Genomic DNA, 27,234 nt, shown 5'->3' with positions numbered 1-27,234 from the left:
GGGAGGTCTGGAATGGTTGGATAGATGGGCACAGTCCATGAGATGAAGTTTAATAACTCCAAGTGCCCAGTCCTGCATTTTGGGCCCAACAACCCCTGCCATGCTCCGGGCTGGGGACGGTGTGGCTGGGCAGTGCCCAGGCACAAAGGGACCTGGGGGCACTGAGGGACAGCAGGCTGGACATGAGCCAGCAGTGTGTCCTGGTGGCCAAGGAGGCCAATGGCTTCTGGCCTGGATCAGGAATGGTGGGGCCAGCAGGAGCAGGGAGGGCATTGTGCCCCTGTACTGGCCCTGGTGAGGGCACACCTCGAGTGCTGTGTCAGCTCTGGGCCCTCAGTTTAGGATAATTTAGTTGATAAGGTGGTGTTAGGTCACAGCTTGGGACTTGGTGATCTTCAAGGTCTTTCCCAACCTGATTGATTCCGTGAAATGTCCCAACTCTTTTTTTCCTTATGTGGAATCATGCAGACTCTTCATGGAGAATACTAATTTATGACCAATGATCGTTTGCCCTATGTAGTTAAACAGGATCAGTCTTTGTAACTTTTTCATTAATAAGATGGCCATTTGAATGTAAAACAAGTGAATTACTTAGGAGTAAGATTGAGCCCCATTTCAGCAGCAGTGAAAGACATTTCTCAGATTTGCACAGAAAAGCCTGGAAAGTAGAACTGTACTTTTATAATACCGGATTGTAGCTTTTAAAATCTGAAACATTACACATCTACGATGCATTTTTCTGGGTTTGTACTACAATCAGTACTAGTAATTTACTTTATTTTCTTCCAGTTATTAAACTGTTCTTATTTCAGTCCACGGAGTTTCGTTTCCTCTGCTCCTCCCTGGTACCCACATCGTACCCAGCTGTCAGCTGGGATTAAACCGTGAGAGCAGAAATGACATTTTGTACATTGCCTGCGCTATTTCAAGGTCTCCTGTAGGCAAATGAAAAACAAAGTAAAAAAAAAAAATCAAAGCACTTCTTATCTTTCATTAGAAACTTTATTGTATTAACCTACAGGGATGTGAAGTGAAATATATGGTAGTGAAAGGGAGAGTGATGAACATTAGTCATCTTTGGAAAATATATATATGTTTTCACAACAAAACACTTTTTTTTGTTACAACTAAGGAAAAAAAAAGCCAGGCATACTTGATAAGTTTTCTTTAAAAATATAATACAGTTCAATCATATCAAAGTGAAGTCTTGTGGGCTAAAAAACTGCAAAGTTATGTTCAGTGCTCTAGCACTAGGATGAATGTATCAAATGACAAGGTTTTGTCTACATACACTCATTTGCTTTCAGTGATTTCAGATACTGTATATACAATCTTCAATATAAAGCATTTTTTGTCAAAACTAGCACTGTGGTCTTCAGTCTGGACTTTGGAGCTTCAGTGTAAGAATTACTATTTATTTGGACACACATTGGATAAAAAAATTGTTGTTAGTGTACTTGAAAATCCAATATATTTAGAGTCACACATTCCTTGCTTTTGATTTTTTTCTAACTTCACTTCAGTATGAACTTGCAGATTGTCTCAGCAGAAAGTGTGAGCACAATGAAATCTTCCTTCCTGTAATCTGCACGTGCATCTCCAATTAAAGTTAATGGAAGTTCTCTGGGTAGATCAAGATAAGGACAGATTTTATGTGTAACAGTGTGTTGTGATTAAAATCTTGGACGTAGCAGAAAGCTGTGGGGTTTGTTATGCTTCTAAGTGGCCTGAATTAATAATGCCTACAGTATTTAAAGCCTAAAGTTTATATTCACTACTTAAATCAGCTATTAACTTGGTGCAGCTTTTTATTGAAATGGTGACATGTTTCTAGGGGACAGCTGCCTCCATTTTCAATGCTACATTTTGTCCCTATTGCAGTGTGAGTACATAGAGGCAAGGCATCTCTTCCCATTCCTAGTTGTGGTGAAGTGAAGCCCATTCTTTGAGTGCTGGCTAAATTTAAAAAAACATCCCAGCATTCATTCAGCTCTTCCCTTTTCCATGTTAAAAGAATTGTTTATGTGATGAAGATAATTTACCTAGCGGTCTTCAAAAAGAGCAAGAAGTTTTTGTGAACTCCCAGTTGTTAAACGCAGCATTTTCTATTCATGGCTTTAGAGAAGAAAGGCTTTATTTTAAAGTCTGTTTCACACAATACAAAAAAAAAAAAGTATATACCAGTAGCTCTACATTTTATCTAGATGCATACAAACCCAATCAATACTTCATCTTAGACAGGGATTAAATGGCAAGGAGCCTTAGAAATCTCCTAGTTAATACCTGTACTTTCCAAATCCAAAGGTAATGGAATTCTTTATTCCAAGGATGTACCAGAAATGCCCAGGGAACTGCAGAATAGCCAGGATCCTTCTCCCCATCCATCAGTGACACAGCAACCCTCAGGACCAGGTGCTGCAGAGGCACTGCCAGGTCATGTTAAATGCTGGCACCTCACTCTTAGCTTCCTAAAAATAACTTTTCACTGAGAGAGGATATCTCATCTGTGTAACAACCATGTAATCTTCAGGTTGATGTGTTTTGGGGAAAATTCTGTCCAGTGGATGGATCCCTTGGTGAATTTAATTTCCACCAAATCGTGCAGCTCGTAAGAGATTACTTTGGAAGGACTGAAAGCCTCTTTTGAGAAAAAGGGGCTGTTTTGGGAAGATGATCTCCATCCACATGATCAACAGAATAAGCTAAACTTTAAGGAGGAATTGGTTTTTACTTTATTTCTGTGTTTTTGTTGTCATTCTCAACAAAAAACCACCTTGATTTTCTTCCCCCAAATTAATGAATCAGTCTGAACTGTTAGGTATTTTTTAATCACCCTGATTGACATCACTGTGAATTCTTACTTGGATGCTCTTGCTCTGCCCAGAGGTCCCTTGAACCGGACAAACAAAAGGCCAGTTGGCAAAAATGCAAAAGAAATGGACACACACACACACACACTAGAATATTTTTTCAGTTACAAGCTAGCTCACTAAAAACACAGACACGCAGCGTAAAAATGGAGAGAGAGGTTAATGAAGGTGAGGGGGGGTACATGTGTCACATTATTAGCAATGCAAAAGACCAGCTTAAGCATGTGTTTCCCTACGTCAACTATAAAAAAAGAAAAGGTGCCTTTTTAGCAAGTATACACAGAGTTTGCTTAGTTATTTCGAAGAAAAAAAGAAGTCAGAACACTTGACTATCTTTATCCTATATTACAGTAATTATTACTACCTTTTTATAAAATGTAAACCCTTCCTTGCAGTTAAGATTTACAGAAGTCATCACCTTTGTCCACTCCTTACGTAATCAGTCCGTGGTGACAAAAATAAACTGATTCAATTTACATCTTTTTTGAAGTAATAACTGATATGTTTTGGATTATTAGTTTGTGTGTGGCAGAAACAGTGGTCAGAACTGCAACGTATGAAGCTGAACTGTAGCAAAATACTTGTTGAAGACTGGTGCTGGGTCTACAGTACTAAGAGATATTGAAGCATCATGTAAATATTGATGTATTTATCTCATCAATCATTTATCTCCAGAACTATTCAAGCCAAGTACATCCACCACCTGCAATGGAGACAGCAAAGCTTGATGGTGGATCTCCCAAACAACTGCAACATTGTGCTTCCTTATCCCCATCAGATCTTGTTTCTTGTAATATGTCTTGACTAAAGATAAGAATGGAAGGTAAAATTTGGCAAGGCAGTTTTCCTTCTATGAGTGAGTAACTGGTGAATCAGATCACCTGTACAAAGTGGTATTTGGTAAATTGCACTGTCCTGGGAGTATTACTACTCTGGAACATGACAGACATGAAGCCTATATTTGAAGTTGCTAAAATGTGATGTTATCAATACTAATCTGCAAACTACTATTTTTTTTAAGCCAGTATATTACAGTATAAATGTGTTGCATACCTGTTTCTATAAAATTTACTGCCATGAAAAAAAAAAAAAAGAAGAATCAGGATCCCCAGAGTGTGGCATTTGTCCATCTGTCACTTGTATACACAATACAGACCTCGTGCTGAGATTCTGCTCAAGGTACAGCAATTATCTGCAGGACAGGTCAGGAGCTCAGAGCGATGGTAAACGAGAGCGGAGGGAGCGCGGCCGCGCCGCTCTGCCCCTCGCGAGTCCCAGGGCTGCAGGCATCAGCTCCCCAAGGGGTCATTTGCTGCTGAGCCCCTCTGTGGAGGGCGTGGGGCTCTCTCTCACGGGGAGCAGGTCGTAGTGGCAGGGAATGTGGCTGTTTTTTGGGAGGTCGTAGGGATCCTGGCCAAGGCGCCCGCCGCCGCTGCCGAACGCGCCCTGGACAACGCTCACCGTGGGCTCTGGGAGGAGAGACAGCATGCACTCAAATCCAGGGAAAATACTCATGCTTTATTTCAGTTTCTGCTTCAGCAGGAAGATTCCTGATCCTGCTGAGTCCTGAAATGCAGCTATAGAAACACAGGTTGGTGTTTTTGCTTCACACTTGCAGCAGGGCCCTGCCATGACTGTCTTTACTGACAGAGACAAGACAGCATCTCTTTTTACGTGTCTCCAATTTCAACAAATTAAAAAAACCAAACAAAAGAACAACCTGAATTTGAGGGTTTCAGCAAAGACTTTGTAACAGTCCTTAAAAGTAGAATGGGTCTGTTGATGGATTTCAGTGCTCTCTAATTGCATGCAGGAAAGGAAAATACATCCCGTGACACTGGACACAATTTATTACAGCCCAGGGATGATCGGGATAGCTGCCACTCCACAGGACCCCCAAGATCTCTGTAACTAAAGAAATATGGCAACTAGGTAGGGCCCCTATTAGTGGAATACTACGTTTGGGGGCGAAGATGCCATTTTATTCTCATCAAGAGAAGGAAACAGAACTTCAGCCCTCCCATGGATAACTCTTCAGTCTAACCTAGAGCTGAATTACATTGCAATCAAATGCTAAACTTTTCTTATGCTGTTGGTTAAAGGAAAGCTTTCAAACCAGGGCAATTCAGAGGTACCTGTAGGTGACAGAACAGATCTGAAGTTACTTCAAACCCTGTTTGTGTGAATTATACTGAATTAGTAAAAACACTTTCATTACAGCTTTTGGGCAGAACAGGGAAGTGGAACACCTAATTTTGTTTTCCCGGTGGTTTTCATGTGTTTTGATGAAACTGAAGCAAAGATTAAAAAGCCCTGTGCTCTTTTTTGGTACCCCCCAGCTCCCAGAGGTGGATGTTGTACCTACCAACTTCGTACACGTTCTTGCTGGCCGTGGCAGAGCCGGCGATCTCGGCGTAGGGGGAGTCGCGACGCGCCGGGGACTTCATTTCCACGTAGCCACATTCTGAACTCTTTGGCACCAGAGCTGGAGGGTCTTTGATGGTAGCGTAGGGGTTCTCAGAGCTGCTCAGTGAGCAGTTACTTAGGTTGTACTCTGAGTTCTTCACCAGGTCTACAAAAAGAAAAGCATGTTACTGTCTCCAGCATGCTGTGTGCTACGGACATGGCTACCAAAAAAAAAAAAATAAGGGTTTTGTTTCATGCTGAGTTCTAAAAAGTCACTCAGAAGTGAATACTTAAATGCAAACCAGTCGTAACACCTCAAAATTATTTGCAACAATCAATGAATGCATCTCAGGTGCTATGCTCTTTAATGGACTTCATCTTGCCACCAGTAAATTACTGTTGCAAAATCCAAGCATCTTCATTTCTGGTTTAAATAGTGCCTAGCATTATATAGGGACAATGATAGGGATAAGCTGCAGAATAAATTTTTAACAAGCACTTCAGAACACTTCCTGCCCCTCCAGGTGCGGAAGTCAGGACACTTAAAATCTGAGACTGTTGCCAAGAGCAATCTCTGGGCGAACAGCAAATGGCATGATTGGTATCTAGGGATGGCTTGGGTGATGCAAAGGTTGAGTATCTGAGTACGCAAAAAGAATAACCAGCTTCTTCTAAGTTTCTGTAAGGCACATACAGGAAAACTGGCAAGGAAACAACAGGTGGCTTGTGACATCAGGACTAGACTGAAGGATGAATAACCGAGTGGTTTCAGAGATGTATTTGCTGGTGCTGGGAAGTGATTTTGTGGTGTTTGTGTTACTTTGTTCTCTGTGTTGGTTTGTGATATAATATGTTATTTAACATGACACTTCTTAGCTCATTGCTGACTCCATATCCAACATGAGACTGACCTGATGGACCTGTCAGTGGATGGGTGCTCCTGATTTTGTGACTCATTTGAACTGGGCTTTCTGTAATCACAGAAGTGTAGAATTGTTTAGGTTGTAAAAGACCTTTCAGGTCATTGAGTCCAGCCGTTTATGTAACACTGCCAAATCCATCACTTAACCACATTCCTAAGTGCCAAATTAGGGTGGTACAATGGAAAGTCTTGTGAGAAAACTGGATAATTCAGAATATCAAAATACCAGATCACCACTACCCTGAATTTTGGAAGCTTTTAATGCTGATATCCTTTCCAAGGGCCTGCAGTGGATGTGGTGAAGGTTTGTGGTCATGCAGACCATGGCCAGCTGCAGTTGGAATTGCCTTTTAAAGCCTTTCAGCAGAGGCAGCATGTGTTGTGCAGTCTAGAATTGAGCTCTGTTGTGACTCAAGAGTGACAGAAACCATTTGGTCTGTGTGACACACAGGGGACTTAAAATGGCTTGGTTTGTGGTTTTGCTGGTTTAAAGAAAAATAAAAATCCAACAACCTCCCTTCAAAAAAAGATAAAGAACCCACACCAGCAAACAAACCAATCATGCATTGATTCAGTGTCTAGGAAAAATTTAGTTCCAGAATGAGTTTTTATATTTTCTTCACCTATAAACCAAAGGGAATTTGGAAGAATAAAAGGCATGTCTATGTAGTTTCATCTAAATACATCAGAAAACAACCTCACCTTTCAGGGACTTCCCCACATATCCCCTATCAAGTCCAAAAGCACCTGAGCAGAAAATGATACAAAAAAAGGGTAGTTTTAAAACCAAAGAAAACAAAAGTGATTAGACAACAGCTTGTAAATGTTTAGGAATTGCCTTGGGACTCATTTCTGCCCTAGCTGAATAATTCTCTCATAAGGGCTGTGGAACTGCCCAGGATGGGGGTACAGAAACACTTGTACTATTTGCTTCCACATTTTCCAACAGGAACAGGGGAGGTGGGTCATGAGGAACCATTAAATTATCTCAGGTTTGAACTCACATAACACCAGTTACTCACTGTTGAACAATCCCATTAAATGCTGTTGGACTGAAGCTTTTTTTGCTTGGGTTTTTTTTTTTTTTTTGATCTGGATAAACCCTACCTACCAGAAAGGCATCCCACCTTGACCTGAAAATCTCAGGGCATGCAGAGCTTGCTCCAATCCTTATTTCTCTGCTTCCAAATGCAATCACTCCTGAATCAGGGTCAGCCTGTCCCAGCCCCAGTGGCCTGAACACCTTGCACCTGAACCTACAGCTCTGCAATTGCCTGTTACTCACTGATTTCCCTCAATAAAAGTAAACAGCAGAGCACAACTGCTGTCTGCAGAGACCTGGCACTTTCCTGGTTACTGATCTATTCAAATAGCTTTCATTGATATTGTGGAGAGCTCATTTTTAATGAGGCTGTATTGTGGTACTATGCTAGAAGCATTAAAAAAGCCTAAAATGGTTTTGTCCATGCACTATCTAAACAAAATTAGTAGTTTTCAAGAGTTAAGTGGTATTATTTTAAGGAGACCTGCACATCATTAATTTTATTCCTACCCCATCTTTATTTACTAGATCTCATGTCAGCTGTGCTGTTGTTTTCACAACTTTACTGCTCAGCATCAGCCTCGAGTTACCCAAGCAATTCTATTTTATTTTCTAGCAAACAGACACAGTATCAGCATTCATCCAGTCCTCTGGAACCTCCCTCCCTGTTGGCTCAAGATAGGCCCCTGCCTTGGGTTAACCACAGCAAGTGTCTCTCAGGAGCATTTAGTGGAAGTTCAAATGCACTAAGAAAACATAAAGCTGAATGTTGAGCATTATGACTGAAATCCTTTCCTGAAAAAAAAAAAGCAAACAAAAAACCAAAACCAAATCCCAAACCAAACATAACAGATCTGGGCCTGAACTGTGGTTTGACCAAGGTTGGGGAAGAGCAGGGAAAAAACAAACCAAAACCAGTGCTGCATATGTTGTTCTGAATCCCAGGGTCTGATATATGTAAGTACCAGAAATGAAGGTAATTAAATTTTCTGAATTACACTGCCACTGAAAGTCCTCTTTAAGGCTTTCACTGGGCAGTGCAGTCCAGCCTTTTTGGAATGCATGAGAGTGGAAAAGGGTGAAAAGCAGGATCCAGCAATTCTCACCATTTCTTGGGAATTTCTCTCCTTAAAGGCAATGCTCTTTTAGCAAACAGGAGGCATGGCTGGGAAGATCTACTATTTACATCTGTAGTGGCTCAGGTTATGCAAAAATACTTTTTAAACCATTGATTGCATCTTGTGGTAATTTTAAAAAAATAATATATGCAACCTTTCATTTATTTGATAGGAATTTGTAATTTTGTCCAAGCAGACCCCCATTGTTCCATGAAACTAGTGAATAAGCAAATCTTTTAATAAAAATGAGATATTGTACATGCCATGTCTGCACTGGGCATCAAAAACTGTTCCACTATTCCTCACAAGGGGTCACTTTTTAATCTCTTCCTGCCTTAAGGGATGCATCCCACATCCAGTGAATAACATTCCCATTCTCCTCCTTTCTTTTTTTTAAATTTTATTTTTACCAAGCTCGTTGAGGTAGCCGCCGTGTTTCCAGTCTGCTGGCAGGGTTCCTGTGTAGTCCATGACAGCACTTCGTTTTCCAGGCTCCATGTTTTTCAGGTTCACAAACAGCTGGCTGGTTTTTGCCTATTCCAAAGAAAGAGAGGCAATAAAACTGAAACGGAAGGGGAGATGCTGAATTTCCAGGTGGTGATCAGGAAGAGCAAAAACAAGCCAAATAGGAGAGATTAGGGAACGATGTAAAATAAACTGAAGACTGCCAGAAGTTTCCACGTTTTCCTGCTTTACCTTTGCCAAGGTCAGTCTCTCCATGTTGGTGACATGAGGTGGGCTGGAGCACTGGGTCAGAGTGTGGTAACTGGGGTTGGAGAAGTAGTGGCTGTTGACATTTCCACCATTGGCATGAGGGATGGTTTCTGGAAATAAAAAGGAAGGAAAATGAACAAAAACACAGAATTTCTTCCTTAAGGTAAATTTTTGAGAGTGCTGCACTGATTTTCGGATCTGACCTAGAGATTCCTAAAAAAACCCCAACAAACACAAAACTAAGTATTTTTTATTCATTCCAAGAAATGAGAGATGCAGGGCAGTGAGTGACAAGTCACGTCCTCACTTTTAGCAAGGAGCATTCTAGTGTAGCCTGCTAACTCAACCCCTCTCTCTGCCGTGGATCCTTGCTCTGTTTTTCTTTTCTAGCCATCACTGTAGTCACTTGTACCATCAAGTCTGCATCAACACTTTCTGGTGCTCCAAGAACACCAGGACCTTTGCTATTTGCTTTTCCTTAACTGAGACGAGTCTTCCTGCTGCCTTCTTCAGCTGCTGCTTTCCTTGACAGCGGTGTTCAGAAGGCACAATTGCCTCAAGTTTCATGCACCCACTGAATCCCAACTCACAGGCACTACAGTAGGTCAAAAACTCTTGTTCGTTCCACTGCTCCCTCCATTAGTCAGTTTCAAACCTTTTGCTGTCTGTTTCTCTGCAGAATCTTGCTACAGATAGCATGAAATCCTGATTTTCTACGCTCTTCCTCTATTCAAGCTCTTGGCATTGAATTTAAAGTCCCTTGTAGAAACCAGATTTTGCCACATTCCAACTGTATATATATGTATAAAAGCAGGCTCAGAGGATAGAAATGTCCATGTTTAATGCAGAAAAAAATTTTGAGGGTGTAAAATGTTGCACAGGAAGGCGAAGTAAATGGTCACTTTTCTTTAGAGTTAAGACATTTTTCCAGGGCGTGCCACCTTCATGGTCTCAAAAAGCAGAAATATGTGAATTCAAGCCCTGTTAGGGGCAGATCTGAGCACAAAGACAAAAGGTGGAGGGGGAAAAAGAGAAAAGCATTCTAGACATGCCATACCTGAAATGGTGTAGTCTGCATTGATGACCCTCATGGCAGGGGTGTAGGTGACAGTGGGCATGTGTGTCTCCTTCCCTTTCTGCTTCTGCCTGTAAATGATGAACAGCACCAGCAGGAAGAGCACCACCAGGACAAGGATGATGATGCCAGCTATGGCTCCTATCTGGTAGGAGTCAGCAGGGAGGGCAGTGCTGGTACGGCTCAGGCTGTTCAGGTTCCCCACTATAATTACACCAGCTGGAACAGAGGAAGAAATGAAAATAAATGCCATAGACCCAGAGGGGCCACGTGTCGGGAGCAGGAGATGAAATTTCACTTCTAAATATAACTGTATTTAGCAAGGCCAGAGTAGAATTCTGTCAGGAACCAATCCTAAATTTAAGGAATCTTAGAATCTTCAAACTTAGAATCTTCACAGAAAAGAAAAACACTCAGAATTTTCACAGAAAAGAGATGTTTTCATGAATTTGAAAAAGTAACAACGTTCTTTGGGTAAAAGAACAACAGGGCAGGTAAAGCCCAAGCTCCATCAGCACCTTTGAGAAGCACTGCCTTGTAATTTTATGCAAATCCACACTCCACTTACTTTGCTCCAGTTTTAATTATCACTCATCTAATTTAAAGCTTCAAAAACTTACATGAATTAACACTGCAGAATGGGCTACATAAAAAACTCCACCTGTCAGATTTATTTAATGCATGACACAGAGATGGTGCTCACTAGGTGAGGCCAGTTTCCGTGTGAAAAGATGCCAATAAATGTGATTATGTCCGGGCTTACCTTGATCACACCTGGCGCCTTTCCAGCCCGGGCTGCAGTAGCAGGTGCCTGTGATGTGGTCACAGGTGGAGTTGTTGAGGCAGTCGCAGATCTGGCGGCATCCGTACCCGTACGTGCCCTGGGGACACTCTGCACACGACAAAAAGCAACAAAAACCTCATTAAAGTTTGGAGTTCCAGGTCTGCAGCAGCACGGGAGCCCAGCCCCACACGCTCCTGTCCCAGGGCAGCAGGTGGCAATGTGTCACCAGCATCAGAGCTCTCCTGGAGATGCTCCCACGAGGAGCATCCTCCTCGGGGTGCAGGAGGCAGAGAAGCCGTGCTCGGATGGTGTTCATGCTTCACCTGCAGCGCCACTGAGGCAGTGCAACGAGGAAGCAAGGGGAAAAAAAAGGCAAAAAAAGATAATTTTTTAGAAATTAGAAGGCAGTGAAGAAATGGGCAAGGTGTGAATAAAGAGCCAGAATACTCAGATCCCAGTGCCTGAAAAATCTCATTGTCGTACAGGTGGAGCCAGACACCTGGATGGTGTTCTGTGCTGTGACAGGTGTGCTGGTGTACAACAGCAAAAGGAAAGGACCCTAACAGTGAGTCCAAAATGCACCACACATTTACAGAGAAATACAGCTGCTGCCCATTGCATGCTCTGATACTGCAATGTGTACACTGAGAAACTACCAACAGGAGAAAAATGCTAAATTATGGAGAATAAGGTAACTGGGGAAGTTGTACTTAATTATTTGAATTACTTGAATGTAATACTTAATTACTGATCAAAGTGTCTCCTACCTCATGTAGGTATCCTGGTAGACAATTACCCTATACTGACAAAAATAATTTCTTTTATACTGCCACCACTTGGTACTGTGTGGCCTGGCACATAAAAGCAGTTCTGATGGTTTTAGCAAATGTAGTCTTTCTTCACTTTTTCTGAAGTTTCTTAAGAGTTCTGCACTTATATTTATTTCCTTTTGTATTTTTAAAAGAATCTAACTCATCTTTCATGCATTTCTAATTTGGAATAATTTAAAAAATAACACAAAGCGTGCCAAAGAAGAGTCTTGCAGCCTTGACAAATCCCAGCTCAAGTGAAAAAATTCATGTTTATGTACCTCCTCCTTCTCTTGATTACACTCAATAAAACAAGATTATAAATACTGAGGTAAATGGGTGGCCAAAACCCATCATGTCACAATATATTTCTGCATTTCAAGATCTGAATTAGTATGAACACCAAAACATGCTAAACCCTGCTAAATCATTATTATCAACTTGAAGGATAAAATACAAAATCTGTAACAGATTTGCCAAATTATTCAAAGAGATGTTTTGACATCAAGAGACTATTTAAAAAAGTTACCTTCTCCCGAACATTAGTGATGTTTTGAGGAGAAACACAGATGTCATCTGAATGAACAAATTTGGAAGCAGAGCCCCGTAAAGTCAGCAAAGGTTGGACAAACAGTGCTGTGCTCACGAGCCTGATTATTCTTTTAATGTTGCACAACACTACACCACCAGTGATGTCAGTGGTGTTATTCCTAATCTTCCTGAGGAGAGCAGCACACGTGTGTGTGAAAACGTGAAAACAAAACCAGCTGTGCTGTAAACGCACACTGTAAACCCACACTGTCATTTCATCCGACAGCACTGATGTGTTAGTTCTTATCTCCAGTTTTCCAACTATGAGCTGTCACTGTGGTTTGTACTAATGCATACATTTCATTACTTTCACAGGATTCTAGTGACAATTCCTTGGATTCATTTTGCTGCTTTTACACGATGGAGTAACTGGGTGTTCGTTTAGCGTCACGCCCAAAGTGACTAAAACGCAGCGCAGAGGGACAGAAACCACAATTGTGACAGACAGTTTAATTCTGTGGGGTTTTAAACTGTTTGGAAGAGCCTGTGGCCAGCTGTGTGTCCATGGGCCGTGGCCCTGGAGGCCAGAGGCTGTGTCCCAAGGCGGAGGGAAGGAGGGAAGGAGGGAAGGGTGTGCTCACTGTGCTCGCAGTGCCGCCCCATGAAGCCCGTGCGGCACGTGCACTGCCCGCTGATGTGGTCGCAGTCGGCTCCATTCTGGCACTGGCAGATCAAGGCACAGTCCTTCCCAAAAAAGCCCAGGGGACACCCTGGAACACAAGCAGAGGGAGGGGGAGAGGGGTGAAACACACTGGGAGTGAAGGCAAACATTCTGGTTCGGTGTGTTGCCGCGGGTTGCTCCTGCAGCTCCTGACATGGAGAGTTCTGTCAGCCCAAGGGACCAAAACCTGCCTGGTGTGGAGTGGTGTAAAACACACATCAGGCAAAAATGAATTTGGGAAATGGTGCCGGCAGCAGAGGTTCTGAAAAGACAGCTCCTTGAAGAAATGCGCTTCCAAAGAGATTTGAGGGCACCTTGGGAGTCTGCCCATCAGTCAGTGACTCTCTGGCCAGATTTCCTTCGTGGTTTATACTGAAGCGTTAAAAAAGCCAAAATAACAACATATTGTACCTGAGCTACTTACAAAGAAACCATTTCAGTATGAGGAAGACACACCACTGCAAAGAGATCATTATTCACCAGCAGGAAGCAAAAAACCCCTGAGAGCTGACAGCTGAACCAGCATAGTGAATGTCTCCCAGAACTGCATCCATATGGTCCTGTAATGTATCTGTTATTTCCTGCCACTATGACATTACTCATTTGAAACAGCAAAGTTCTGATTTTATGAAAAACATGTATTTGAACGCTGATTGCAAAATACAGTCAGCAGTCCAATTTTTCTTGAGGTTAAATGCAGGGGCTGTGGCCAGGATCACAGTCAGTGATGGACACCTGAAATGAAGGTAAACCAAACTGAAAGTGTAAAGCAAAAAAGATAAGAAGTCAGCTTTACTCATATTTATTTCTAACAAATGTTTATTTCTTAAACTTTGTATGAACTCTTAGTTTGCACTTAATGAATGACACATACCTACCCCCAGTCACTGCATACTATTTTACTTTAAAAAGCTCTTAGGGGGAAAAAAAATCAGTAGTAATGTATTATTACATGAAGAAAATTCCAGAAGAAATTATGATATTACAGTCTAGTGGAATAATCTTTCAAGGTTTTAAATAGAAACAGCTTCTGTATCAGCACTTGGATTCCAGGTTCAAGCTGTTCTGGAGGATAACTGTGTCACTGATGTTCAGACTAAGGACGAGCACAAAATTCACTTACTCTGTGTGCAGTAGAGGCCAGTCCAGCCCGGGGTGCACTTGCACTCCCCGTCGTAGGCACTGCAGAAAGCTCCATTGTGGCAGTTGCACGTGTGGATGCAGTTTGGTCCCCAGTGGGAAGGTGGGCAGGCTGCAACAACCCAGAGCAATTAATTAACCTCAGATGACAAAGGTTCCTTGATGCACATGAATAGAGCTGCTTCCATTCACACATGAGCACTGCTTTGTTCGCTGCTTTTCTCCCGAGTTCATGTTTTGGGCCGCTCTGCTCTGAGCAAACAGCCATAGATTTATTCATTTATTTCAGCTACGGCATTGTTTTACTCCAGGTAAAAAGTGCTTAAAAATATTAAATGGGTGAAAAATGCATACTCTGTACTCAGTAAATAGGGCATTCACAGCAGCTTTCTCACAGAGAAAGCCATGAGGTTTACTTTCTTCACTTATTTTTTACTCTGCAAACAGTCAAGGGGATACAGCTTTTAAACCTCAATAACTGAAGGAAAACAGAGAAGGTGGAAAGTCATATATAGCCTAGAGCTTTAGATCCTATACTGAGCCTGCTTCTTGTAGTTCCACTGTTAAATTTCATGCATTTGCCTAAATGTGGTGAAGATAATCAGGTCTGTACCTTAATCTGGTTAACTCAGTTGCTTCCGTGGGTCCAATAATCAATAAAATATTTTTAAACACCAAGTAATTATCTGATAATCAGTGTAAAATTTCTAAACACCAAGTAATTATCCACAGAATGGAGATTATTTTTTGCACAATCATGTAGACTCATTATGAGACAGAATTTACTGGCTGCTTTGGAAATGTCATGATGGATGAATCTGATGCTATGTGCTGCCACTAGAACTGTGAAGTGGTTCCAAAATACTAATTACTACTCAGAGACAGCAAAAGATAATTTTCTTCATGGTAGAATATCACTAAGTGAAGAGGGTACTCTAAGAATAGACCCTTCCTGTTGAGTAGATTCTCATCTTGAGGAGTTTTTTCCTTTAGTAAAGAAAGCAAAGCACTTTAAGTAGTAGTTAATATTTTAAAAATAAATAGTAAAATAAATAATTATTTAGTACTTTTAAAATGGTTTTATGGAAGTACAGTGTCAGTATTTCGTAGGAGAGAAGCAGGAGGTCAGACACTGAAGCCTTGGTTTTATTCCTGTGTAAATTTAAAAGAGTAACTGATCTGATTGCCTGAGACCAATAAAACTCTTGAATCCTTTAACATTTGCATAATGATTCATGTATAAGTAGGTTGTACTTTTCCAAAGTATCACCTCTTTTCCCCAAATTTCAGTTCATTAAAAATTATATTATGATGAATTAAAAAAAACCCTCTAAGTTTGTTTTTTTATTACTTTCACTTCAGCTGTGCCTTGTAATTGTTTTTTTTTTTTTTTTGTTACTGTTTTGTGTTTGAAATTAGTGGTCAGCTAGGAAGGAATGTAAATCACATACAGGCAAAAGGTTAGAAGTTTAAAAAAGGTCGCTGGTTCTGAAAGAAATTAATGGAATCATTATTTTCCATGTGAACGAAAGGCCTTTATACAAAGCAAATAAACTTCCTCTGTTATGGTCTCTGAGCACAGCCTCAATAAACACTTCCATTCATATTGCTGGCACCATTTTCTTGATATTGATGCAGTGAGTAAGTCCCTCCTCTTCCTAAATACCCCTATTCTGTTACTCTCCCAACTACCTACTTATTTTACCATAAAAACAGGGACCTTTGTAGCCACTGGCTTCCACAGGAATGGGCCCAGGATTTATTTTGGTATCATACTGGGCTGTGCATGCTAATCACTTCACAGAAGTTAGCTGGGGAAGTTGTTTTTCGGGTTCTTTTCCCAAACTGACCAGATGTTACCCTGCACTTGTGCAGAGCCTGGTAACCTGGGCCAGTCAAACCGTAAATGATATAAACCAATGAGCCATGTTATTAAAAAATGCACTTCCCTGGAAACCCCAGCACAGTGCCTGACATTTCAGGGTATGGTGCAGCTTCTTTTAAGTCACAAAAGTGTGCTGAGTGAAATTTTGGCAAGTGTGTGTTTCAGACTGTGTGGATTTTAGCACCTTATGGGATTGGGTATGCTTCTTGTGAGAGTCTTCCTTAAAACAATTCTTTCCTCTAATTAGTAAATCTCATAGACCCATCCAGGCATATGGGGAGTGACTACTTAATAAAATAACTTTACAAAAAACAGTAAAATTAGGACCTTCCCTTCTCATTTTTTAGGCAGTAATGAGAGTCCAGTGAGTTCAGCACAGGAAAATACTCATTGAGTGAGGCAGAAGGACACTAAAAATGTCTATCTGTGGAAACACATCTATCTGTTTCTTCTTATAAAAGGAAGAAGGAGGAAAATGCATCTCAGAGTTACAAGCATTTAAAAAAAAGGCACAGTAAAAAATTTCTTAACAAAATGTTTAAATGCTTAGTGAGGACAAGGATGGTTGTGCAGCTAGAGCATTAACCTATGCCTGAGAAAATTTCAGCTTTGTTCTTGGCCTAGGCCAGAGAAGTTTGGGATTATTTATCTCTCCATTATTTACCATGATGTCCTAATTTCTGACTTAAGAGAGTGTTTCTTTACTAAAAAAAAAAAAAAAAAAAAAAAGTAATTTAAGTGGCTGCACCCTGAGTATTTGTTCTAAAATTAAAGGTGAAAAAACTCCTGGTACTTACGCTGAGAGCAGTCACTACCAATCCATCCAGGGTAGCACTGACAGGATCTATCAATGGGATTACAAGTCCCATTATTGGTGCAGGTACATATTCCAGCACAGTTCTTCCCAAATCTGCCACTGGGACATACTGAGAAGAAATTGTCAGAATTAGAACTCCTTAGTGATCACAACAAGATTTCATTTTCTTCATTTCAGGAGAAAACAACTAATATTTGGATTGAGAGAGGTATAAGGGTAAAGCGAGGTGTTTTAAATTACAGTGGGCACAATATCCATATTCACCACTCAAACAATGCAATTAAGAGTATGGAGGATGAAACCACCCGAAGGATGAACAGTTCTGATTGATGCACTGAGCATTCCACATCTTGGGCGTGGCAGCCTGTGGGTGATGGCATGGGGGGGTCCCCGTGGTACCTTCGTTGCAGAGGGCTCCTGTGAATCCGGGCAGGCAGTCACACAGGCCGGTGACGTGGTGGCAGGGCCCGCTGCTGTGCACGCACTGGGGGCACGTCTGGCTGCAGCGGTGCCCGTAGAACCCGGGCGAGCAGACTGCGAACAGAGGGGACGGACAGGCTGTCACTGCCGGCGGCTCTGCTGCCTCCCTGCAGGCCTGCCAGCCGCAGAGGCGGGCGCTGTTATCTGGGCAGCTCGGTGATTCACACTCCCCAAACAAGACCTGCTCCCTCTCCTCAAGGGTTTGATGTAATTCTGGCTCATCGCCGCTTTGTTGACATTCCATTGGATGTCAAGCCACCCTGAACTTGGATAATGTTTGGAATGTGTACTTTTTTTTTTTTTTTTTTTTTGCCAAACAAGGACATCTTTTGAAGCACATCTGAAGTAACAGAGAGAACAGTTTTATCTCCAGATGAGTAAGGTCATCTTAGACCTTGATTCCTGGTGTGTTTTCTAACTTGGAATTCAAATAGCCCCAACTTCACTGGATAAAAAGCACAGATGTTTTCCAATCAGCCTTTCTTTTACATGGTACAGAGTCACTCTAACTTTACGGGAACCTGAGACCAGAAATACAGAGTTGTGCAGTTAATTGTGATGCTAAAAGCACAAGTTTCTCAAGAAGAAAAAGAAAAAAATGGGAGGAAAAAAGGCTGCTTCTCCTTCTTTGTTGATCTAATCCCTTTTGGCATTTATTTCCTGATAAATTAGAATATTAGGTAAGAGATCAAGAGAAATACCTGAACAGCTGCAATTAGCACTGACTAAACTACCTTGGAATCTTTTCAATATTTCAATTTCATTCAAGATTCAGTCTTTTAATTACACACTTGATACAACTTATATGGCCAGGATCTCTCCAGGGAGATTAACTTCTCCAAGTGAAACAGTGCCAAAAGGTCTTCCTGTTTACTGAAAAGGCAGTTTCTGACCAGGATCCAAATTATTCCTATGACCTTTGTCTTCCCAGCCTGCAGACTGTGCTTCAGAGGGGCACTGGACTGGGAGCCCCTTGTCCAGGTTATAGGCACAGTTCCAAAACACCAGGGAACATTTTTACATGGCAGCGTCGCACTTTGGATGCACTGATTGACTGCAGGGCCCACAGAGATTAGATAGTGAGAGTAATTAGTGCTCACAGTCAGGAATGCTCAAGGAATACTAATGCCACCCTGACGTGGGATTTAGCAGAGCCATGACACAGCCTTCAGCTGGAAATGCTGCCATTCCTGGACTGGCAGAACTTCATCTTCCTCTGGTTCTCCTCCTGGCAGTGACCACTGCAGGTCATCTCCTGCCTTTTTAGCCTCTTTTGGAAGAGCCAGGAGCATCTTTGCTTGTCCTTAACCCACCTGCTTCTGGATCCTGTTTCTGGGAGACCTGCTCTGGAAACTGGGCTCCCCTCCAGTTCCAGACAAATCACATTTCTCGTCCCTGAACACCTTCCCCTCATGGCTTCAGTGATTCAAACTGAAGGCAGCTGGAAAAATGTGACAAATCTTGGGAGGGCAGACTTATTATTTACCTCCCTAATTCTGGCATGATTTTCCTTAGTTCATCTAAGTTCTCTCTTTGTGAAATTTGTACTTTATCCAGACAAGGTTTTCAAAAGGAGCCATGGGTACATACATGTGACATTCTCTGCTTACTGTGGGCCTGATCTCACTGACTATTCTTTCAAAACAAGTGTTAAAGCCCCAAATATTAACCAAGCTATTGGTGCCTAGCAGACAATGGGAAGGCTTTTAATTTCTGAAACTCAAGTATGTTTTATTTACCTGTATTACAAACTTAACACTCATCAACCATGTTTGGAAATGCTTTAGAATGGAATCCCCTATGAATGTCTTGGAAAGTCATGTTCATAACAGTGCCACAGGACACACAGTGAATAAAAGGAAAGCTGTACCATAACAAGAAGAGCACTACTAGATGAAACATTTGTTCATTTCAGGTAACCTTTTTTTTTTTCCTGAATATTCATGTATTTTGACAAAATGTCCAATCAAGGAGTGTTTCCTACCCTTTCAGACTGCAATTAGCAAAGCAGTAGGATGTTGTGGGATATGTTTACCAAGCAACTGAGGAAGAAACAGAGATTTTTAGAGCATTTATGCTGTCCTTACTTCTCTGGCAAGTGGTGCCTCGGTATCCTGGTGCACACTCACAGATCCCATCATCTGGAGAGCAGGATGCTCCATTTTTGCAGTAACAAGGCAAGGAGCAGTTTGGACCCCACTGTCCCTCAGCACACACACTGTCACAGTGAATACCTGCAACCACAAACAAACAAAACATCTGTGAAGAGCTCTTGTGCACAGTTACGTTAAACCTTTGCTGAACTTTAAAACACAGCTCACACAACCTGTTTATCAAAACATCACTAACATCAGGAAAGTACCACAAGATAAACCTGCCTCTCTTGTTCCTGCCTTCTCCAGAACAGTGAATTTCCCTCATATTCCAGCTTTGGTGAGAGGCACATAAATGGCTTTTGCTTCCTCCATAACGGCTGTTTCAAAACAGCAGAAGGTTTTTTTGGTTTCAGATTTTATGTTTGGGAAATGCATGGCAGAAGGTACTGCAGGAACTTTTCCCTCTGAGCATTCTTTGTGTCTGATATAACTTGTGTATAATAATGGGGTGCAGGGCACAGAATGATTTCTAATTAGTGGTGAGCTGATTACTGCTCAGCCTCATACTGAATGGAAAAATGCAGTGCACACAAAGGGTTTCCAAACACACCACGTGAGCATTCCAAAATGCTGAGCTGCCACAGTGTTAAGGATGCTGGTCAGCCAGTGCTTTGTTTAACCTGTTTCAGTATAAAACTGATTGTAAAATGGCCACAACCTGAATCTCTACGCATAGATCCTAACACACACCACCCATCACAAGCATCCACTCACAATTTGTTTGCTGGGTTCTTTTGTTTGTTTGCTTGCCATTTTTCTTCACAATGCAGCAGCATTAAATATAATTTCCCTGCTTTTTAAGAAGCACTGTGCATGTTAAATGCCAGCAGGCACCACCGTGGAACTCAGACCCTATTGTGTCTGCAGCACTTTGCATTAACAATCAAGTTTTATTGTAATGCCCCCACTGAATGAACCCTCCACTAAGGGAAAAGTGGACTGGATCCAACCACAACCATGTCTTGCTTTGTAAGTATTTCCAGCAAAATATGCCACAGGTTCAATGGCTGCCAGGGTCCTAAAAAAAACAAAACAGTTTTACATGTGACAAGGAAAAAAAAGTCTTTTAACTTTGAACCCACTTCTTGTAAAAATCCTCAGAAATAATTACATGGTTTGCCGATAGATCAGACTAAGAGGTGATTCCTCATCACCCCCAGCATGTGCCTCGCAAAGCTGCCCATATCTAAAAACCAGTCCTCTAATTAGAGGAAAGGTAGAACTCCAGACTCTTGAACTGTTTTTCTCTGCAGGACAATCAACAGACTGAAGAGTCAAATATGTGTTTCAACAGATTGCACCAACCTGTGCCAGCACGACAGAACAACACCTGACTTTAAAAATCCAGATACTGACAGACGGTACCCAGGCCACCTCAAAGCCCTAACTGCGCCATGGTCATCAGCACTAACCTAAAACAAACCTATTATCCGAAAATGAAAGCTGCTTACATCACTCCCTTTTCACTTTCTGCCTGCCTAGCCAGTGTCTGCCGTTCTCCTGTCTCCATCTACATTTGAGAGGCAGTGCTGACTTGGTTCTCAGCAGTCTATTTCAAACTTTTCCTCAACTCATTTAAGCAAATTAAAGAGAGAGGTTTGACTTTGATAGATGCTGGTGCACAAGGGCAGTTTTGACATCACTGCATTTAATTCCTTTTTTTCCCCCACAAACAAGACCACTTCTTCCAGCTGCTGCTTTTCCTGGTGCTCCCAAATTCGAGAATGTGGGTCTCCAAGTCTGTGCAAGCACAGGCAGAGCCCCTCAGAGGGTTATCTGCCCTATCCCACATAGCTGCACTGGGTGCACCCTGCTGCAGAAAAGCCATTTTTCACAGCCTCAATGGGTGTCAGCGGCGCCCAGTGTATAATGGTCACTATTAACAAGCCCGTGGTTGCCAAGAGCTACCAAAGTGCATTATCTGAGATTATGTAGACCAGTGACATACAATAACACCAGGCTCAATTATACTGCCTTGATCTGTGCACAGAGGATGCTTTATGACAGCAGAGTGTCCGAGGGTGATGCGGGCACGCTGGGATGGGGAAGACAATGGGGCCCATGCTGCACAGAGCCACGGGGCTTAAAACAGACAAAAAATACCACTAAAAAATAAAAAAGGGGGAAAAAAGGCTCCTTCAGTACATGTCAGGGAAAACCACCCCTTAGGGAAAAAACCTGCTTTTTATCTCCCACTCTCATCCCTTACGAGGAGGTGAAGAACGGCATCATTCTACTTAGCAAATAAACAGTGTGCACTAAATGACACTGGGTAACAGTGATGACAACATAACACACTGAAAGACTGCTGACAACTACTCTGTTTCACTGTAATTTTATTATATTCACTGTTGATCATTAGGAAAATCAGTTTTACTCCTCTTGAGTGTAAAGAACCAATGCAGCAAGGCCGAAATCATTTAGTTATTTGCTGCATCTCTACTTATTAAAATAGTTTTCAGTCTCACTATTTATTTATTTAGGTAGGTTCACAAGGCACTTAAAAATAACAAGTTGAGCTTCATATCTTATGGTTGTAAAAACCAACTGTGTATTTTTGAGAAAGAACAGGTTAGAAATATTACAGGGATTTAAAAAAAATTAAAAATTAATTTCCAGAGTGATGCTTTTAATGAAATTTCAGCAAAGAAAGCTATGCTTTGATAGAAAAGCCAGAAATTATTCAGGAAAAATAAAGCATTTTTACCAGAACTTGCTAAGCAGGATTAGACTCACTTTTCACAACAGTGTTACCAACTGGTTGATGACTGCCACAGTTTGGTGCAAGTATTAATCTCTGACAAAATAAAATTGTTTTTATTAAGTTTTCATGTTGGTTCTGATACTGATAAGGATATCTGAGAAAATGTTTTTGCCAGAGCTATGGACAAAGAGCTCTTTGATGGCCTTCACAAGTTGCTAGGCAATAGCTGAATGGTCATGATAAACTTCAGCTAAGCTGCTCTGAAGAAATGCTCGTGCATTTAATGCCCAGTGCTTTATGCTGGGGGCCTCACATCCCAATCAGCATTCCCCCAGCATTCGTAATTGCATGAATGAAGTGAAGAATTCTTCAGGGATACCACTCCTTCTGCCCATGCTAGCAGAGCATTTGCACACTCCCCATGCTGTATTTTTAAGCTGAGACTCTGTGATCCACCCGCGTCACATCAACAAAGAGCTGGTTTGTTTTAGCACTTGAAGTGGGTGGGGGGAGGGAAATTACCAATTATTTCTTACTATCTTCCCAGGCAAATTTACTACTGGAGTAAGTGCTGTTTTACACCTTACTATGTTTCCTTTATTCTGACAAAAGGTTACCCAAACTTTACGAAGAGTATTTTTTTTTGTGAAGAACTTTTATTTGCGGTGCAATTTATGTTAACACACATGGAACTTTCCAGTATAACCCTTCAGCATTAAAAACTATTTATATACTGGTGTACTTCCCATGTGCCAGTGCAAAACTGGATATGTAGCAGCCCAAAGTAAAGAAGGAACAAGACTTTCAAAAGCTGGAGGAATCCTGGTGTCATTAAAGCTCATGATGCTTTCTCATTATGGTCCAAGTGCTTGCCCTTCATTTTTGAAAAAAACTAACATTTCTGTTAAAGGCAGCTGCAACTACTGATGGTGGGAATTACTTTCCTAATTTCTCTGTCAAATAATGGGCAGCCCAAAGAAAGGGAGGTGGTGAAAAATGTCACAGGCACTATTTCAAAGTACCCTTACTGTCTTTGAGGGAGGGTGGTACCTTACTCCACTGCTGCAGGTGGCTAGAGGAATTAATTTAAGTGTCTCAAATTGAGGAGGTGATAAGAGGATCAGAGATTTTTCTGCAGAAGTTCAGACTTCAGCTGCTTCCTTGCAGCAGCAGGAGAGTCATGGCTGGGAATTTTGGTCAGAAGCCAGCTAGCAAAGGCTGTCAACAAGGACATCAGAGTTTAAAGGCAGAAATCCTTATCTGCCAATTTTAGTAGCAGAATCCCTTTTGAGGTATTGGCAGTATCCTTCTGAAGGCCACACTCTTGCTGCATACTGTTACCCACTCCAGAGGTGCTCTTCTTTTCATCTATCAATCCCTATGTAGCCACCAGCAAATGAGACTTCTCCCTTTTTCAACTTCTTCTAGGCAGAAAACAGGTACATCTAATCACTGATTTAAAGCTACTTTTTTTCTAAAAGGGTGGGATTTCTTCCACACAAAAATCCACGACAGCGCTCAGAGAATAGACACATGGACACAGCGAAACCTAGATGTAGGGTGGAACCAAAACTCTTACTGGAGAATTCCTCTCCCCAAGCTTGAAAAGCAAATTTGTCATTTATCATGACAGAGTGCTCAGAAGTAATTTCATTTTTCAGCTCACTGAGTATTCCTCCCAATGGGGCCTCATCCTCCAGGAAGCCAGGTGGAACTAGTGGCAATGGAGGGAAAGTTATGTTTTACAAGAGAATCTTGGCTTGGGTGCACTGGTGCTGCTGCAAAGGTGAGACAGAACCCTTCCAATTCTGTTTTTTTTTTTTTTTTTTTTTTTTGCTTTGTAGGACAGGGAAAAATGCATACTCATGGAAAGCTGAGGGTGAAGGCAGAGCTGCAGACCTGGGCATTTCCACCAGCAGGGTGGGTGTCAGATGGCAGACCTCCCCTTCATAATCCAGCAACAAATGTGCCTCTCAGAAATACTGTCAGGGGCACATGGAAGGACACAGAAACAACACATCTGGTGATGGGTGAGCTGAGTAATGCCAGCAGGTGTCCAGCACGGAAAAAGTCACCGACACCCCTCCTGCTGCAGCCTGTGGGTGAACGCTCTGCCCGCTGGTGAAATGTGGGCTGGTATTACAGCATCTGTCTTTTCCCCAAACCACTGCCATTGTTTTGGTACCAGATAGCAGACTGGTGGTGTTTCATAATCCCTGGCATCACATAGCCTTTAAATCGATTTTGAGAGTAACAAGTGTGGCGCCACCCTGACATGACGTCTCCTCGCAAATGCAAAGGTGCTGCAGCAGGGGCAGCAGAGCAGTGGTGTCTGATCAGAAACACCCACATCACTGCAATTACACCAATAAACTGTCTGGAGGGAAAAAGCTTTTGACATTTTAACTTGTTAATCATATTGCTTTACTTAATTGATTAATGCTTTAATGTGAAACCTCCGTTTGCAAGAGTACGAGTTCCCTAACCTTTCAGGAAATATGGGAGAAATTTATTTTGACAGCTGCTTGCAGAACAGATAAGATTAAGGGATGAAACTATCATGGTTTGCTTGTTGAGAGAAGTGTTGGATATACCTTTATAATGGAAGTTACCCAAAAGTTTTTGTATAATTTAATAGGAGAATTATCATTAACTATCAGGAGAGTCTATTTTCTGTGTGTTTCTTCTGTTTTCCATTTTAATAGTTCTTACTCTTTTCCACTCTCTGGTTACTGAGAAATGAAAAAGAACTTTCCCTCCAAATGAAAAAGAAGTTATTTATAAGATACAGTGAAAATGTCAAGGGATGAGGGAGTTTGGGGCAGACATCATGCTCTGTGTGGGCGGATGTTTCTCATTTGTGCCATCCTGTCATGTGGCTCCTGGAACGTGACGGAATGGTCAGGCTGCCAGGAAAAAAACATCACCCTTAACTCCTCCTTCCCTAAGCAGAATTCAGCTGCTGCAGAGGGAAAACACTCTGCAAACTGCAAAAGAGCACACAGGATTTCTAACAGGGGTCCTGTAAACCTAAGTCGCTTTTGTTTAGCATGAAACAGAACCCCAATGAAAACCAGCAACCCCAAATAAAAACAGAGATCTAATGAAAGTTAATTTTAACTGTTTCTTGACTCTTTTAACACAATAACAGTGCTAAAACTATTTTAACAAAAAATAGTTGTGTCAAAAACTGAACTATTACTCCTATGCAGAACCTAATAAGGAGAACACCCTGAGCATGCTCATAAAATAACTAAAAAACTCCTTAACAAAACTAGACCTTAGAGCATCTCAGTGCTGAGCAGTGGGGAGCTGAGGCCAAGCCCTCGTGCCCACGCCAGCAGCCCAGAGCTCCCTCACACCCCAAGGTCACCAGCCCACCCTCGCATGCAGCGCTTCCTGCTCCCCAGCCTTTTGGGACAGCTGTGTCCCTCCTTCATCTGCTCCTAAAGAGTTACATAAACTGTTCCCTCTGATGGAATTCCCTGGGGGAAGTGCAGATAGCTGTTCTGCCCACAGGCCTGAGGAAAATGCTGCATTTAAAGCACCTTCTTGGAAAGTCTGTGTTATTTTGATGGCATCAGAACGTTTTGGGAAGTTCACCTGGGCGTCATGGATTTATTTGTGCTTAAAACCAAAAAATACTCACAAGTTCACCTTTTTAACCTTCTTTAATATGTACTTATTTTTAAAACTGGTTCAACATCAATGGTTTTAAGCAACTAAATCCTTCATTTGGGTTAGAGAAGCATTAAACTGACACAAAATCTGGTTTTCCCTCTCTTTGTTTTTCAACTAGGTAGGTAACACTACCCACCCAAAACTAGTATATCTGTATGTCTGATGGTTACTTTCACAAATCCAGCACCAAAAACAAACAAACAAAAAGGCCAAGCCACATAATTCTGTCATTTTAGAAGCTCCTGTATTTTTCACACAACCTCCACCTGCTTCTCCACACAACCCTATGCAAAACCTCCCTCCTTAATCCTACAATCTTCTGCTATTCTTGCAATGCACTGTTACAGCACAGCTATTTGAGAGCCCTTTCCTGAAGCATTCCCTCCTTTTTTTTAATCATTCCAAATATAAGCATCGGCACAAAGCATGGATTCCTCTCTGGGTATTGCTCTGACATGTGAAGTGTGGGAGGAGGATTTTTTTTTCCAGACACTGAGTATAAAGTGAGCTATGCTGTGGATGTTATAAAGTGTGTCTAGACATCACCAACATGTCAAAACTAGTCTGTCACACACATGCTGTTCTGGTGACATCATCCAGGGATGGGGGCTCCATTTTATCAATAATTAGGCCTCAAGTCTCTTTCTTGTGAAGTATTTTTCCTTCTAAGAACAAAGGCGAAGTAAGATTTCACTACACAAAATTAGTATATTAAGTCTTTATCTTATTATATATTATGTAATCTACATTATTGATACATTATGCTTTCCCATACCTGAATCCAAGCATAGTCAAGGTGCACCTGGAAGCCTCTGTCACACCCCGGGTTAGTTATATCACACTGGCCAGGTAATTCTTATAACGTGTTATAAAAAATGCTGCTAGATTTTTAATCTAGCCTTTCAAAACTGCCTGTTTTAACCTGGATCCATTCATTAACACATTTTGACCTTGATTGTCTGTCTCAATTTTAGAAGACTTACAGGATGTACTTCAGGCTGTGCCTTAGGACTTGTGAACCTACATACACCATTAAGGATCAGCAACTCTTCACATGTTTTTATGGCGGGTATTCTTTGATTAATACATTTAGTAATTTATGAGATCACATTTTCAGCAGATTCAAATGTAACTTCGTGGACATGTGTCCAAACACACACACAATTACCTCAAAACTACCTGAAAGTTAAGGACATTGACATCATAACAAAATAAACACAAAGCAGTGTCAGGAAAAACAGCAATAGCTGGTGTAAGGCTAATAGTATTTTTTTGTAATTCACTCAGGTAGCTTCTACTATTCTCTGCACACCTGAGGCATCTGAGTGGCTGATGCAAGTTACACTGCAGACTGTGGGAAGAGAACTGAACTCAAAGAA

General features: G+C 41.6%; 1 protein-coding gene across 1 annotated transcript in view; it reads right to left on the bottom strand.

The window, feature by feature from the left end:
• Positions 1-1,005: 1,005 nt before the first annotated feature.
• MEGF10 (multiple EGF like domains 10) overlaps positions 1,006-27,234 on the bottom strand; it is an 86,032-nt gene continuing 59,803 nt past the window's right edge. The window contains exons 14-25 of the mRNA XM_074532609.1: positions 19,402-19,548; positions 17,234-17,368; positions 16,815-16,943; positions 14,116-14,244; positions 12,913-13,041; positions 10,911-11,039; positions 10,130-10,366; positions 9,055-9,182; positions 8,769-8,892; positions 6,901-6,945; positions 5,236-5,442; positions 1,006-4,339 (exon numbers count right to left, since the gene is read on the bottom strand). Coding sequence (XP_074388710.1) covers positions 4,176-4,339; positions 5,236-5,442; positions 6,901-6,945; positions 8,769-8,892; positions 9,055-9,182; positions 10,130-10,366; positions 10,911-11,039; positions 12,913-13,041; positions 14,116-14,244; positions 16,815-16,943; positions 17,234-17,368; positions 19,402-19,548 — 1,703 coding nt within the window. The 3' untranslated portion in view covers positions 1,006-4,175. The remainder of the gene's footprint in view (positions 4,340-5,235; positions 5,443-6,900; positions 6,946-8,768; positions 8,893-9,054; positions 9,183-10,129; positions 10,367-10,910; positions 11,040-12,912; positions 13,042-14,115; positions 14,245-16,814; positions 16,944-17,233; positions 17,369-19,401; positions 19,549-27,234) is intronic.

The sequence above is a fragment of the Zonotrichia albicollis genome, chromosome Z (genome assembly GCF_047830755.1).
Source record: "Zonotrichia albicollis isolate bZonAlb1 chromosome Z, bZonAlb1.hap1, whole genome shotgun sequence".
Classification (NCBI taxonomy): domain Eukaryota; kingdom Metazoa; phylum Chordata; class Aves; order Passeriformes; family Passerellidae; genus Zonotrichia; species Zonotrichia albicollis.
This window is presented reverse-complemented; position numbering and strand designations above follow the sequence as displayed.